This window comes from Tinamus guttatus, unplaced genomic scaffold (genome assembly GCF_059628265.1).
Source record: "Tinamus guttatus ecotype Peru unplaced genomic scaffold, ASM5962826v1 Tinamus_guttatus_pri_ptg000503l, whole genome shotgun sequence".
Classification (NCBI taxonomy): Eukaryota; Metazoa; Chordata; class Aves; order Tinamiformes; family Tinamidae; genus Tinamus; species Tinamus guttatus.
Window position 1 is genome coordinate 3,819,408 of NW_028289037.1, and position 14,736 is coordinate 3,834,143.

General features: G+C 39.9%; 1 protein-coding gene across 1 annotated transcript; it reads left to right on the forward strand.

The window, feature by feature from the left end:
- Window positions 1-352: 352 nt before the first annotated feature.
- TMEM106B (transmembrane protein 106B) lies at window positions 353-12,794 on the forward strand. Its single transcript, XM_088533512.1, has 8 exons — window positions 353-364; window positions 3,268-3,489; window positions 5,572-5,635; window positions 6,673-6,832; window positions 8,186-8,326; window positions 8,413-8,462; window positions 11,357-11,410; window positions 12,305-12,794. Exons 2-8 carry the CDS (start codon window positions 3,270-3,272, stop codon window positions 12,441-12,443), a joined length of 828 nt encoding a protein of 275 aa, XP_088389638.1. The 5' UTR covers window positions 353-364; window positions 3,268-3,269; the 3' UTR covers window positions 12,444-12,794.
- The last annotated feature ends 1,942 nt before the right edge of the window (window positions 12,795-14,736 follow it).

Here is a 14,736-nt window from a genome sequence, read left to right on the forward strand (position 1 = left end):
TCACCCTTTACTACCCTCTTTAACGTTCTTTTTCTCCATCCTTAGTTTTGGATCACTTCCAACTTCGTCGCAGCGTTAACCCCTGCGGCACCCGGGCACGGCGGCTCCGCGGCTGCGGGCAGGGACAAGGACAGGACCGGGGCGCGGGCCGGGACAGGGACGGCGGCAGCGAGCGGCGCCGCCAGGCCGAGCAGGCGCCCCCGGCCGCGCCGCCATGAGGGGGAGAGGCCCGCGCGGCGCCGCCCCCGCGCCTGCGCGCGCCGCCATCCCAGCTTGAGGCGCCGGGGCCGCTGCATCGCTCCCGGGAGCTTCCGGCCTCGCTGTCCGCCCGCGCTCGCTGCGCTTCCCCCGCGAGCAGCCGCAGGTGCGGGGCCCTGCGGAGCGGGGGGCGGCCTGGGGGAGCGGGGCCGCGCCGCACCGCGCCGGGGCCCGCGCTGAGGCCTGGCGGGGCCGGGGCGCCGTCGTGCGGCCCCGTGCGGCCCCGTGCGGCGCGGGGGGTCGCGGCCTGCGCGGGGCCCCGCGGAGCGGCCGCCGCGGAGCGCGGAGGGGGCGGCGCGGCCCGGGCCGGCCCTGTGTGCGCGGCGGCGCCTCGCCATGTTCTCGGCACGGCTGCTGGGGCTCTACAGGCCGGGATTTTTTTAGAGGGGAAAAGAAACCCCCAAATCCGCGGTTTTGTCGGTTGTGGAGGCACCGGTTGAGGGATGGCCCGGTAGGGGTACCAGGAGAGGGAGCAGCCGGCTCTTCCTGCGCCCTCCGCTCCGGAGCAGCTTGCGGTGACTTGCGGTGCGGTGACTAATGCGCAGCTGATAGAGCAGGTGATCGTCACGCCGGGGAAACACCAGCCGTAATAAAAACTTCTCATGTTATTTTGGAGAAGAAATACCCTTCTAAACTCAACTTTATAGGCGCTTTCAAGTAGTCGAGTGCCACCCTGGCCTTTCCTTTCGAGAAGTTGCAGCAGTTTATTTTAACTCTGAAATTTCACTGACTTTGCAAACGTAACGTGTTTTTCACAGTCGGGATGTGGCTGTGCTCAGGGTGTGTTGCTTTTGCTGCCTCCTTATCGCCGGGAAACGCTGCAGCTGCCTTGTGGCACCAGACTCAAAAGCGCCTTTTCCCAGTGTGTTTTGGGGCACCAGGCTCTGCCCGAAAGGCTCTGGGCTCGAGGGTGCTCGAGGCAAGGTGAAGCGGATGAAGCTTGCGCCTTAGCTGTGGGTGAGACTCCACCAAAGCCCAGGGCAGAGGGGTTGTTAAATTAACAAGTGGCACTTTTTCCAAAGTGTTGGTGTCCAGCATGACAACCCCAGACAAAAGAGCAAGGTGTTCCTGAACTTTGGTCAGCTGTGATAAGGGCTGAGCTGTTTGTTTGTTTGTCTTTTCTTTGTGCACTGGGTTGGAGAGAGAGACTTTTTTAAGCTTGTTACCAGCGTTTCCTCATCTGTAAGCAGAGATGTGCATGTCTTAAGTCACTCTGGCAGGAGAGGGTGGATAATTAGCCCTAATTACTGGGACCCAAGTACAGCTGGCACTGGGGGCTCTACCTGCAGTAATGCTTCAAGCCAGGGGCCCACTTGTCCTCACTTGCTGCCTTTTGGTTTATATCCTGTTGTGTTCTGGGAGTGTCTGAGCTGTATTTGGAGGAAACTCAAACCAGAATGTGCTCCTTGGTTGCTACAGGCTGTTCAGTTAGTAGCTAGCACAAAATGACATCCACAAATTTGTGTTACATGGTGTTGACTCCTCACAACTATTTATTTCTGCAGTGTGCTTGTGTTTTCCATGTTTACTTGTTAACGTAGGTGTAGCCCGAGTGTGCCATCGGCAGAGCAGGCCGGCTAAGTGCCATGGATGCCCAGAAGGAGCAGGGGCTGGTCCTCATGCTCAGCCTGTAACTCTGGCAGCTGTTGCCTAAGCTGTAATATTTGAGGTCTGTAGCTTAAAGGCTGTATTACAGCTACACGGAGAATAACAGAAAGCAGAAAATATGTGTGGTCTAATTGGTAGCAGCTGTTTAGAAAGCCTAGTTTCTGCTTAAAAAAAAAAAGCCCCAAAACAAACAACCAAATAACTTTTTAAAAGGGCACAAAAGTTTGTCTGCTCTTTTGTCTCTGGTAAAACTAACTGTAAAACTAACCACAGAGGGCCTGTATAGGTACAATATTACTGCTTATTTAGATGGTCTGTGTGATGGTGTTTCAGCAGATAATGGTTTTTACCAATTGCTTAGAGAACCTGTTAGATGTGTTATGCTTGATGCTTTTAGCTAAGAGCAGGTTCGTGTTGTGTTTTTGCTGCTGAATGGCTCCCAAACTTGGAGAGTTTCAAAATGGCTGTAGCAGTACAAATATACATGTAATTTTCCTTCTCACAAGTGTTTTGACCAAAACTTGGCTATGAAAATATTTACAGAAATGAATAAAGTGCTGTGTGATTGTTTCAACTGATGCAGCCATTTGGTAATTTATTTTTCCTCATCTACATCCACCTACCCTTTTTTGCACTATATTGGATCAGTGTTGTTCTCCTGTTCTATTGCCATCTTTCTGTTCTGTCTAGATTGATTTGAAATACTGGCTCTTGTTTCTGGAAATCTGGAAAAGTTACTACTTGGATCTCTTTGTTATTTTATTTTCAGGAGTTCTGTGATTCAAGGTAGTTTCACTGACATGGCCTAAGAGCTGTTTTAATAAAGAGGAAAAAAAAACTGCTTCTGCTCTGTTTACAAACAGTAATGCTACATATTGCAGGCATCTTTTTATTTTTATTTTTTTCCCCCTGTTTACTGTAAATTAACCGTCTCTAGGGATGAAGTAAAGGATCTATTTAAATATCATACTTTTAGCTTGCACATGACAAGCTGCTCAACAAATATGTGTTTGGATAAACAAGCTTAGCCTAAAAAATGTATTAGGATCTGTAGTGTATGTAGGATCCAGTGAAAATTGTGGACTTGTTTTCCAGAGCTAGTACATCTTGCACTTTTCTACAGAGATCAACATATTTTCTGAAAGTTTGTGTGGTATAATCATCTCTTTAAGAAACACAGTGCTAGAGTTGCATCCTTTTAACAGCACTTTTACTATGATCTGTTAGAGGCCTCCCCTAATCTGTTTTAGATTTAAACCTTTAAGGTCTAAACCTTAAAACTTTGCAAAACATAAGGCATCTGAACAGGAAGGATGCAAGGCCGTAGGAGTCTTGTCCGAGTAATCGCACACCGTGTCTGAATTCTTCTCCATAAAAACTTTCTTCTGACTTCTGTTTTAGCCATGGGAAAGTCCCTTTCCCACCTGCCTATGCACACGTGTAAGGAGGACGGCTACAATGGAGATGCCGGATCTGATAACATGAGGAATGGCTTAGTTCACTCGGAATCCCACAGTGAGGACGGGCGCTGCGGAGATGTGTCACAGTTCCCATATGTGGAATTTACAGGGAGAGACAGTGTAACCTGCCCTACTTGTCAAGGAACAGGAAGAATTCCCCGTGGTAAGCTGCTTTATTTTCTCTCCTGAATATATATACATTCAAAATGTGTGTGTGTATATATATATACACACACACACACACCCTCATAAAATTCTCTTAACTCCTTGTAGTTGTAACTATAATATTAACAGATGCCTCTGCTAGTAGAGTCAAAGTGTTTCTTTACCTTCTTGACTTTAGCACTAAGTATTTTGTTATGATTACACTGTAATCAACATAAAATTGCTGTTCCAGCATTCTATTCATCTCAGGGTTATGTAGCATTAACACTAGTTCTCCCAGATTGAGTTTGAAAGCCTTTATTTTTGAGACTTCATAATACATCTCTTTGAATTCCCAGTTTTAAACCATTTGCAGAAATGGCTGCAAATATAGAGAGAATTTTAGGTATTGCTGGGGTGAGAGGAGAGAAAAGACTTATGGCTAATGGAAGTAATATACCAATTAAAGTTTTTAAAGTTGTCGTTCTGAAAATAATGCTGGATATTGTTCATGCTGGGAGGAGAATCTCTTGTTTAAAGCCATATATTGAGCACCAAGCTCCAGAAAACTTTGCTTGGAAAATACAACTGAAAATTCTCCTGCAGTGGGAAGATTTTTAGCTGTCATGGGGAAAATTCTCTTTTTGTTGTTGGCTTTTTTTAATAAAAAAAAAAAAAATCAGTACAGCTTTGTTTTAAACAAAAGTTATAGTTGTCAAAGTTTCCTGGCATTTAAGGAAATGTACTGAAAAATAAACCCTAATAATAATAATGCATATTTTTAGTTTAAGGCTGTAGCTTTAAGGCATTGTTACTTCAAGTTCTCATTTGGCAAGACTCAGCCCTTCTAAGTTGCAAGATGAGTGTCATGTCTTTGTGTACTCTTCAAGATCCTGTTTGTTTCAAAGGGAGAACGGGAAACTTGATTGGTCGGTTGCTGAGGTACCCGAAAGTCGACTTGTCTACCTTAGTTATAAAGGGTTTTGGAACTGATATTGGACTGTAGCTTGGGAAAATGAACCGATTTCTCTACGTTAGGATTTTACTTGGTTTTGGTTTCAGTGTCTTAGGAAGAGCAGTAAGAGGTCACTGCTTCCTTGCCAAGTCTTTTCTGCAGTAACTCTACTTTTTGTGGGGAGGGTAGGAATGGAGGAAAGTGGCAAAGGGAGAAAAAAAAATTCTCTTAATAGTCAGACACTATTTTAGATTTATTCATTAGAGTAGCGCAAGTCAAGCTGTGTGCTGTTTAAGTTCTTATTTGTATTTCTATGCATGTAGTACGTATACTACTTAGTGAGTGTACTACTGAAAATAATTTTTAATAAGCCCTTTTTTGAAGTGATATTTCCTTTAGCATATTAATACACCAGGTAGCACTGACTTAGAAGGAACTTTTGGGTAGTGATGCTGCCTGTAGCTTCTCTTTTTCCCATCAGCCTGTGGCTTTTTTTTTTTTTTAGCTGAACCACTTCAGTTAAATGTGAGGTAGGGAGACACACACTGTCCCTTTGCATGTGTATCAGTGGCAGTAGGATTTGCTGTAGTCTGCAATTCAGCCTCAAATAATTCTGCCGCTTCTAGGAATAAGGGGCAGGGCACACTGGGTACTTTAACAGTGGCAACCATGAGATGAGAATAGACTTTGTATCTAGGCTGTTAAACTACAGTGTCATCTGAGTGCCTCTGCCAAATTCAGAAACTTTGCAGTGTGTGTGGAGGGGAAAACATTCAATTAAATATCTTGGTTGAAAGACTATAGACAAATAAGTCTATGTCTTATTTGCTTGCTAATTTGAAATACTTGATTATTATAATGGCAAGGTTCACGTAATGATAGTGATGATAGTTAAAATGCTGTGGTATTGGGATTTCTCAAAAAGCTCATAATAACCTCACAAGCTTATTTCTTCAACTGGAGGATTTTTAGGTGTAATATTTAAACAAATGTAATTTATTAACAACCTTGCACTATTAAAAATGCATGTTGCTCATAAGTTATAATGAGAAATGGAAATGTTTTGAATTGGTAGTTTCTTGTTTGAAGTAACAATATTTTTTTGGTGTATTTACATTCTGAAAAAAGAAGTGTTTTTGTTTCTAGGACAAGAAAATCAGCTTGTAGCTTTAATTCCATACAGTGATCAGAGACTGAGGCCAAGAAGAACGTAAGTTAATGGCTGCTTGCGTTACGTGAAGCTACTTAATTCCTCTCTTCTAGTTAAAACATATCAACTTAAGAAGATAGGGGTGTGTTTAAAGAAAGAAAAATCACTGAAATGTTTTCTTATATTATTCGATATAAAGAACCCTGCTGAAAAATATTGGTCTTAGCTTTTAACTCTTGAGTTATGAAGTAGGCAGGCACAGGTATTTAATACATAAGAAGTCTGAAGCTACCAATTTTGTATGATCTCTCCATATTTATCTAAATATCTACAATAATTGTGGAATTTGTTTTCAGTCTTAATTGATTTAAGCAGGTACATCTTTGTTGTCAAATTTATATCTCAATAAAGCAATAACTTCCTTGGACCACTACTACAGTGCTGAAACATATCATTGTTGGTTTTGGCAAAATGTTTTGGCTCTGAATGTTTAGATTTTGCTCTAGTATCTATGGAAATAAGGTGGGGGGCAGGGAGGGAACAAAAATGTTATACATTAGATTTATGATCCAGGAATAATATGCCAATTTGAAAAATTATTCCCTTACTGTTCCTAATTTTGAGTAAAGCTGGAGCTGTGGTGGAGCCTTCATACACGACTTTCCCTTTTACTTACAGAAGGTTAATTGTGACTTGGCTCGTCCTTAGCAGAGGTTAAAGCAATTTGTTAATTCTTTCCGGGGCGGGGGCAGGAGGATTACATGAGAGAGAATACTGTCAGAGGCATGGAATAAAACTTAATTCTTTCTGGTTTTGTTTTGGATTCTGCTTAAGAATCATGTTGAATGATAAGAGGTCTGTAAAAACAAAAATATAAAAGAAGTGCTTAGGGCTTAAAGCACTCCTCCCCTCCCTGCCTTTTCCTCAACAGGTTGTGAGTGTTAGGATAGTTGCATGTTCAACTGGAATAGACTGGTGCAGTTCAGTGACTAGTTATGCTTATTGTCACTAACAAAGAAAACAACATGCTTGTTCTTGTTTAATGCATTTTGGACTATACATTTGGACTATAAAATGTACTTTTTTTTTTCTCCCAGAAAACTCTATGTGACTGCTTCTGTGATTGTATGTTTGCTGCTTTCTGGGCTGGCTGTGTTTTTCTTGTTTCCTCGCTCAATTGACGTCGAATACATTGGCGTGAAGTCGGTATATGTCACTTATGAGCAAAGTAGACGTGTGATATATCTTAATATTACGGTAAGATTATATACCTGTTTGCATGTTTATAATGGATAAAGTGGTTTAGTAATATCTCTTGGGACGTGTGCGGGTAGAAAGTTGGGGCTGTTGAGCTTAATTGTGTTAAGATAGTTAGGCAGATACATTTTTCAAACTGGTCATTGTAACTGGATTTGCTGTGGCTGCTGCTTTTGTGTACAGCTGATGGAGATGTAGCTGTAGGCTCCTGTTGCATCATAAGTGGAAAAGTGATTTGGAGTTTTTTGCCTTATTTGGGGAATAAGATAATTGTTTTTTGGGGTTTTTGTTTGTTTGTTTGTTTTAAAAAAAAAAAAAAAAAAGAAAAAGAAAGAAAGAAAAGAAAAACAGATTGCTGCTTCAGAAAAATAACTTTTGACAGAGTTCATTATTAATGCCCTTAAAGATAACAAAGCCACCATGGCAAAAGAGGAATGAAAAGAATAATCAAGGATATGAGGAAATGATCACTACTCACAGTTGGAGAAGGGTCCCCAGTGAAATTGTACAAGTCTGGGCTGTTCAACATATTCACAAACAAGCCTATGAAAGGGGATAAGTGGTGAGGTGATAATTTTGCAGTGCTAAGTAACTAGTCCTAGTAACTTTGAATGGCATGAAGTAAAGTGGTCTGGTTCCTGCCTCCTGTGGTTACTGCTGGGGGGAAAGGTGAACAAGAAGCCACAACTTCTTTTTTTTCATGCAGCGGATGAGAAACATATAGAGCTCCATGCAAAAGAATATTGTTAGTGCAGAAAGCTTAATCAGGTTCAAGGCGAGACTGGAGAAGCAGTTGTCTGAGCTGCACCCCTGCAGCAGACAAGTTGCATACAAGTTGGGTTGGAGTCTTCTCTGTTAGAAATAATACAGAAGTTGGCAGAGTGCTTGTGGGGAGCTAAACAGGATTTGCATCTTTATATACTTTGCATGCTTAATTCTAGCCCTTTCATGTACTTCTACTTGCCACCACCCATTGAAGACAAAATACTGGGTCACACAGTCTGAACTATTATGGTGGCTGGTAGAAAATGCAAAAATGTCTAAAACCTGAGTTATTGCAGTCTCAAGAGATAGCTGGTCAAGCATCCTTTCATCCTTTCACTTTTAAAATGTGTTTAGTCTGTTTCCTTCTCAAACCTTCTTCTTTCCTACCCTTTGCCCTCTCTGCCACCCAAGCTTTTTTAAAAAAAAAAAAAAAAAAAACTCCTAGAAGGCTAGAAAATATACTTGTATAATGTAATTTTAGGAATTACACTGAATTTTCAAAAATATGCATGCTAGGATACATGGGATGGATACTTCTTAAAGCATTACTTTTGTTTTGTTTTTGTTTTTTGTTTGTTTGTTTTTTAGAACACGCTAAATATAACAAACAACAATTATTATTCAGTTGAAGTGGCAAACATCACAGCCCAAGTTCAGTTTTCAAAAACAGTTATTGGGAAAGCACGGCTAAACAACATCACCAACATTGGCCCTCTGGATATGAAACAGGTAAATAAGAGTATGCTTTCACAGTTGAGTCTGTGCTGATCTTGTCTGTATCTAAATTCACTCAGGTGTTTCTTTATTTCTTTTAGATTGACTATATGGTGCCCACAGTCATACAAGATGAAATGAGCTACATGTTGTAAGTGTGCTGACCTCTAAATATTGCCTGTATTTATTAAAAATAATGGTGGTGCTAATAAAAACTTGATTTCATCTGATCTGGAAAAGGCAGTCACAAAGATACCATGTGGTATTTTGTGTGCTAGGAGCTAATAGTACTGAAAAATGGGTAAACCACAGTTGTTTAAGTAGTGTTGTATGATGACTTACTGCTGAGTGGTAGCACCAGCTCCATTAGGGGACGGGTGTAGAGAATTGCATTAGAGCAATACACCTAACAGCTTTCTTAAACTTTTCTGATGGTAGAGGGAACTGGCTTATTCATGTCTTCTCTTCAGACTGTGTATGATGGTAAGCAGTGTATACAGCCAGTCCTTATTTAAGCTGTTTTGTTCATAACTTCTGGAAATCTTGGACTCCCAGATTATTTACTGGGTATGTTGTGGTGATGTAAGTAAAAAAAGTAAGACTTAAGTTCAGATTTAAAGTTCATTAACTATTGAAACTTAAGATCTGCATGCAGTTCCAGTGGATGCTACCCGCCTTTGGCATGAGAGAGAATCTTACAGCTTTGAAGTGCTAGAATAAATTAAGTACCAAATTAAATTAGCTGCCAGCTTGTATGTGTACACTTGCATGTGTAGAGGCATGCAGACAGTCCAAAGCTCCGTTTGTGGCTTGAACTGCTGGGGTTTTAGGCAGGTCAGTCTGGGAGCTGCAGTCTTGGCAATAGTGTGCAAGCTGGTTGAGCTTGCAGGTAGCTGGTGCTTGGAGCAGAGGTGGGGAACCTGGCATCTCTCTGGCCTGGGAGTTTGTAACGAGGACTTCACCTCCTTCAGGAAAGCAAAAGGGGTTGTGAGCATTACTGGAAAAGTAGCCTAACGCATGATGACTTGTAGGCATGTGAAGGCACTTTCCCTTTCAGCAAAGTGACACAAAGCATAGATAACTGGTAATAAGAGATCCATTCCTGCGGGATGTTGTGTCAGTTAAAGATCTACTTCCTTGAACAGGGAAATGCTGTAAGATCCTGGTAATTGTGAGAAGCACTCATTAACTATGAGATACTTAAAATTTTTGGTATCTCATTCTTAATTCTGTTTTAGTATTGTAATTTCTTATTTTTTCCCAATTTTCTGCTATATTAAGCATTGGTTCTAGTTGGCATCCTTGACCTGTTGGTAGTTAACTTTGCTGTGACAGACTCCTGCCCGTTTTCACTCTATGGCAAGTTTTGGAAGACTGTTTTCATAACGTAGAAGTAGAGATAGTTAGCAAGCTTCTTTAGTCTGAATATCTAGCCAACATAGCCTCTCTTATCTTATAGCTGCTCTTATCAAGGCTTTTTATTTGTTGTTGAGTTTTGTGGGTTTTTGTTTCTGTTTTTTCTCCTGCCTCATTGCTATTTACAATATCTGGAGCTAAATAGGAGGGAGTTGCTGGTTTGGTCTAAGGTTTGAGACGTGCAGTGGATCATGATACTGTATGAATTTCATTGTTTCTCCAGTTTAAGTACTTGTGCATAACCAAGTAGTTATTTGGATACTGCAGAGATGTCCCTAAAAACTGACTAGAGTCAAGTGCAGGAGATCTTGGAGAGCTTGTATGCCATGACCTGGGTTCAGCAGACCTGTATGATGAAACCAGCATCATACAGGGCATTTCTGTTCATTTATTTTTGGAGAGCTCGTTCTATGCAGAAGTTGGCCTTTGTTTAATGTGCTTTTCTAGCTATATTTTGTGGTGTATAGAAATGGCTTTATTTCCAGATAATCTGGACTTCAGGCTGACACCCTAGTACCCTATCTCTGCTAGTTGGCCAAGCTGTGCTGTTGGAACCACGTGGGCTTTACCTTATGATGCAGGTGGTCAGGATAAAACCACAGTAACTGGGAATATTTCACACTATAGTCCAAATATTAATTCCTAGCAGTACAAGATTCAAGATGTGTTGCTGGGCTTCTCTATAGTAATGACAGACAACTCTTATTATAATAGCATTTTATTTGTATTTTTACATAAATCCTCATCACCTGTGTTAAGTTTTTCCCTGTATTTTTGGTTTTGCTGGTGGGAAGCACAATGGCAGTGGCATGCATATGTTGGGGGTGGCTCATGCTCTTATCACACAGTTTATGTGCCTTTCATTCAGGATCTGATAAACTGGTGATCAAGAGCAGTTGATTTGAACACATTCCATACACTTAGGTCAGGTTTTGTGTCCCAACAGTATGTAGCTGCATGTCAGAAAATGTGGCATTTGGAGAAACAAGATTTCTTTTTTAGCAAATTGTACAAGAAAACAGTAACTCTGAATTCGAACTTTCTGCAGTTAATGGTCACTTTGCTCTAATAAAGAAGTGGATCAGTGCAAAAATTAGGGCCTTCCTGGGTTTCCTGATATTTTTTGAAGCAAAAATAACACTTAAAACTTCTTTTTGATGGAAATTACATGTTTTTATGCGAAAGGATGCTGAAGTTGACGTAATGCTTATCTTTTGTCTAGGTTTGCAGTTGAGTTTGGTAACAAAGTGAAATATGGCCATGCCTTTATAGCAAAATTCACTATCGGCAAAGAAGTGATATTGACATTTTTTCAAACAATTCTTTAGGTTACTTTCTTCTGGATATTTTCTGAAGGACTGAGTGAATATTAGTTTACAGTACACTTTTGGTGACCATTAAATACAAGCAAGTCTAATAAGGCTGTGTATGTTGCTGTTCTAAGACTGCGTATGTAAAAGTAGATGTAGACAAGTAGAGTCATGAGAGGTGTTTTTCAACAAGTTGCTTTCACTAGCAATTCTAGTATGTAAATACACAGCAGAATTTCCAGTTGAGGTAACATTACTTGTTCTTTTTTGCTTATCATGCATAAAGTGTGAATCTAACAGCTATTTTCTTTTTTTGTAGTGAATTCTGTACTTTATTATCTATCAAAGTGCATAACATAGTAGTGATGATGCAGTAAGTATGGAAACTTTAACATTTTTAAGCATATAGTTTTAAAGATATATGGATGTTTAATTCTAGAGCCTATATATCCTAGATAATATGTAATAAACTTTCTAGTTTGGTAGCTTCATAGTTCTTGCAACTGAACCGTGTAAATAAATTTTTGTCAGACTCTGGTACCATGAAGAAACTTGGACAAGTGAGACCCTTAGCACAGTGTCCTCTGTGTAGTCTGGCTGCAGCATGAGATTATTCGAATCTCTAGATACTCTAAAATGAGTGTCTTTACGTGCCTATCGGCCACTATTTAAGTATAGCTGACACCCTTGTGATCCTAAAGCATGATGAGTGTCAGGTCCCTTGCCAGATTCCTTTTCGTGACTGATTTAATCAATGGCAGCCTCTGGATTTTTGTTTGTTTGTTTTCCTTTTGCCATTTCTTGTTTGTTTTTGATGGGGGCAGCAGGCAACAGCAGCAGAGTGTAGACAAACTGGATGTGGCTTCTGGAAGCTTCTGTTGCTAAGTGTTAATGAGTAAACCTGGCCTTCTGTAGAGAAATCTGCTCAGGTGGCCAAATGTCTGTTGTGGACAAGATCTATAGGTGATAGAAACGGGTATTGTGGTGGTAGTTTGTGTGGGTTTTCTTGTTTGTTTTTTCGTTTGTTTATTTGTTTGTTTTTTACTGTTGCCATTGGGTGCTGAGTTTAAAATATTACTGCAACAGCTACTTAAAAGCTTTGTTTTTGATGATGTTACCTATTTTGTTTCAAAGCTTGTGTCTTCTAAAAAAAAAAAAAAAAAAAAAAAAGGGAAAAAAAAAAGGTAAACTAAAAAATGGTAATTTTTAAAATAGAAAATTTTAAAGCACCTTGTAAAAACAAATGTTTTTTTTTTGTCTTTTTAAGAGTTACAGTGACCACATCTTACTTTGGCCACTCTGAACAAATATCCCAAGAGCGATACCAGTATGTGGACTGTGGAGGAAACACAACTTACCTGCTGGGCCAGTCAGAATATTTAAATGTACTTCAGCCTCCCCAGTAGAAGCAGCTTTTGGTTAATGTGGAATGACTGCTGCGGATGCTGCTGGCGATGATTTGAACAGAACTGGTACTCTGTAAAGGGGAAAGTATGCGCATGTAAAGCATAGGAAATCTGGTGATCTGTTCACTTGGAATGCAAGGAGGTACACGGTACAAAATGTATATAGATGTACTTGCTGAACATTGTGTTTTTCCCCTTCTGTTTGCTTTCTGTTACGTGTAGACACTTCTGTCAAGTTGTTTGGCAGGAGGGAGAAGGGGAGTATCAGATTCTTGAACTCAATTGGGACCTTTCCTTACAGTGTGGTTTATCAGTTTAAAGTAATTGTGTGTATGTATATGTCTGTTTAGGTGAAATGTGTCACTAATGAGCATTTTAGAGAAACAGATACTCACAGATTTATATTTCAGTTCTTTTTGACTCTTGAAACTTGCTGTACTGCTACTTCAGTAACAAGATTGCTTTGAGGTAGTTGGGTGTAAAACTTACTAATACACCAGTGGCAATAGTTCTTTGTTTCAAAGTACTCCCTTTTTGTTTGCTAGACTTGATTAGAGGTGATGTGGTCTGTGAAAGCCAAAAGAGCTCTCCTGGGTGACAGCATACTTGAAAGTGCAAGTTGTGGTCTCTGACGTCTTCTTGCTTCTCTTCTTCCTGCTACCTCTGGGTTGTTATAAGGAGAATGTGGGTTTAAAGTTGTGTTTAAATAAGAAAAGAAAAATAATGCTACAATCCCCCAAATCATTACTAACAAAGGAAAAAAATCAAGACTGTAGAAAATGAATGGGTAAAGACCATGACACTGTCATTCCAGGCTTTCCAGCTATTAAACTCAAAGATAGCGTAGGCAGGAATTAAGTGGGAATCTGTTTGAGCATGGGTTTTGGTAGCTCGATTGTAAATCTACACAGCATATTAAAACACTGAAAATGCTGTATCCAAACTACTTGTCAGTATTAATATATTGGGAAGTGTGTGCTTAGCATGCAGACTCATAGGCAGCACTTGTTTGAATCTCCTGAGCCTTCACAATTTACATCAAAGCTACATAAGTGACGATAAAGCAATTCTTTCTGCAAGAATAAAAGCTGATGTGTAATCCATGGGACTGACAATTGAATTTAGAACTAATTTCAGTAGGGTAGTTTGCACAGTGAGAATTTCTGGGGCTCTTACCAAACATGATGATCATAAACTTCAGGTCTGAAATTCCTTTATTTCTGGAGACTGACTTGTTTTGAGGGTTAGGTGCAAAATGTTTTAATGAAGTGAGCTATATTTCTGTGTTAAGTAAAATGAAGTTTGAAGAAGCTACTGTTGAGACTAATTATATTTTTAAATTGATGTTGCAGATTTTTACGCTGCCCATCTCCTTGAAATAAGCTGTATAAAATGAATTAGCAATAAACACTATAAAAACGAAGGCTGAGTAACTTGTTACAACTATCAATCTTTTATGCTCTAGTACTTCAGCAAAGATATACATCTTTTTTACTCTTCAGCATATTTTCAGATGAACCTAACTTAAAATAAAGGCACCGATCACAAAAGACCAATTTATAAGAGGAAAAAAAAATGCAAAAAGCTCTTTCTAGCAACTGCTGTGAGCTCTGATTCTGAATTTCCATAAAGATCTGTCTTGGTATATTGGATTCTAAACCATTAGTTTTGTCAATTTTTTTCTGATAGGATGTTAGCATATGGCTTTGGAAAACTTATGGTACTGGGATAGTTGACTTCACTCACTGCAATTATGTGTTAAAAATTATTCTTGTATATGGACACTTAAATGTTCTTTATTGTGACTCATGATCACAAGGAAAAAGTAGATCAGAAGAGTCAGTTCTAAACTGCTTCCTGGAGCATAGATTAGGTTTAGTTCTGTGGCTTATGAAACACTCAGAGTCTGAAAAGGTCTGCCAGGTAACTAAAGATGGAAATAGTGAGGAGCTGACAAGAAGCAGAGAAGTGAAACTTATTAAACCAACTGACATAAGTAACTCTCACTTGTATTGACGGGTAGAGAGAGAATTATGGTTTAGAAACTGTCATATCTGAAGTCAAACATCAAGTAGTATGGGGTTTTCTTGTTTGTTTGTTTTTTTCCTTTACACCTAAATGTTTAAACCTCAAGTTTTTCTTTAATTGTAGGAGAACAATTGTAGGCAGATATTTTGTAAAAGTTTAAAGTTAAATTTTCTTCAAAGAAATAAACAATTTAAAGTAACTGTAATGGCAGAAATGTTTTAGTGTTTTGGGGGACAGCGGTGAATGCTGCTTGAGCAGGTGTTAG

Bases quoted from the DNA above. Each gene is read 5' to 3' on its own strand.
- TMEM106B (XM_088533512.1), top strand. From the start codon at position 3,270: ATGGGAAAGTCCCTTTCCCACCTGCCTATGCACACGTGTAAGGAGGAC. The intron at 6,833-8,185 runs GTAAGATTATAT...TTTGTTTTTTAG, and splicing joins TGATATATCTTAATATTACG to AACACGCTAAATATAACAAA. The intron at 11,411-12,304 runs GTAAGTATGGAA...TGTCTTTTTAAG, and splicing joins AACATAGTAGTGATGATGCA to AGTTACAGTGACCACATCTT.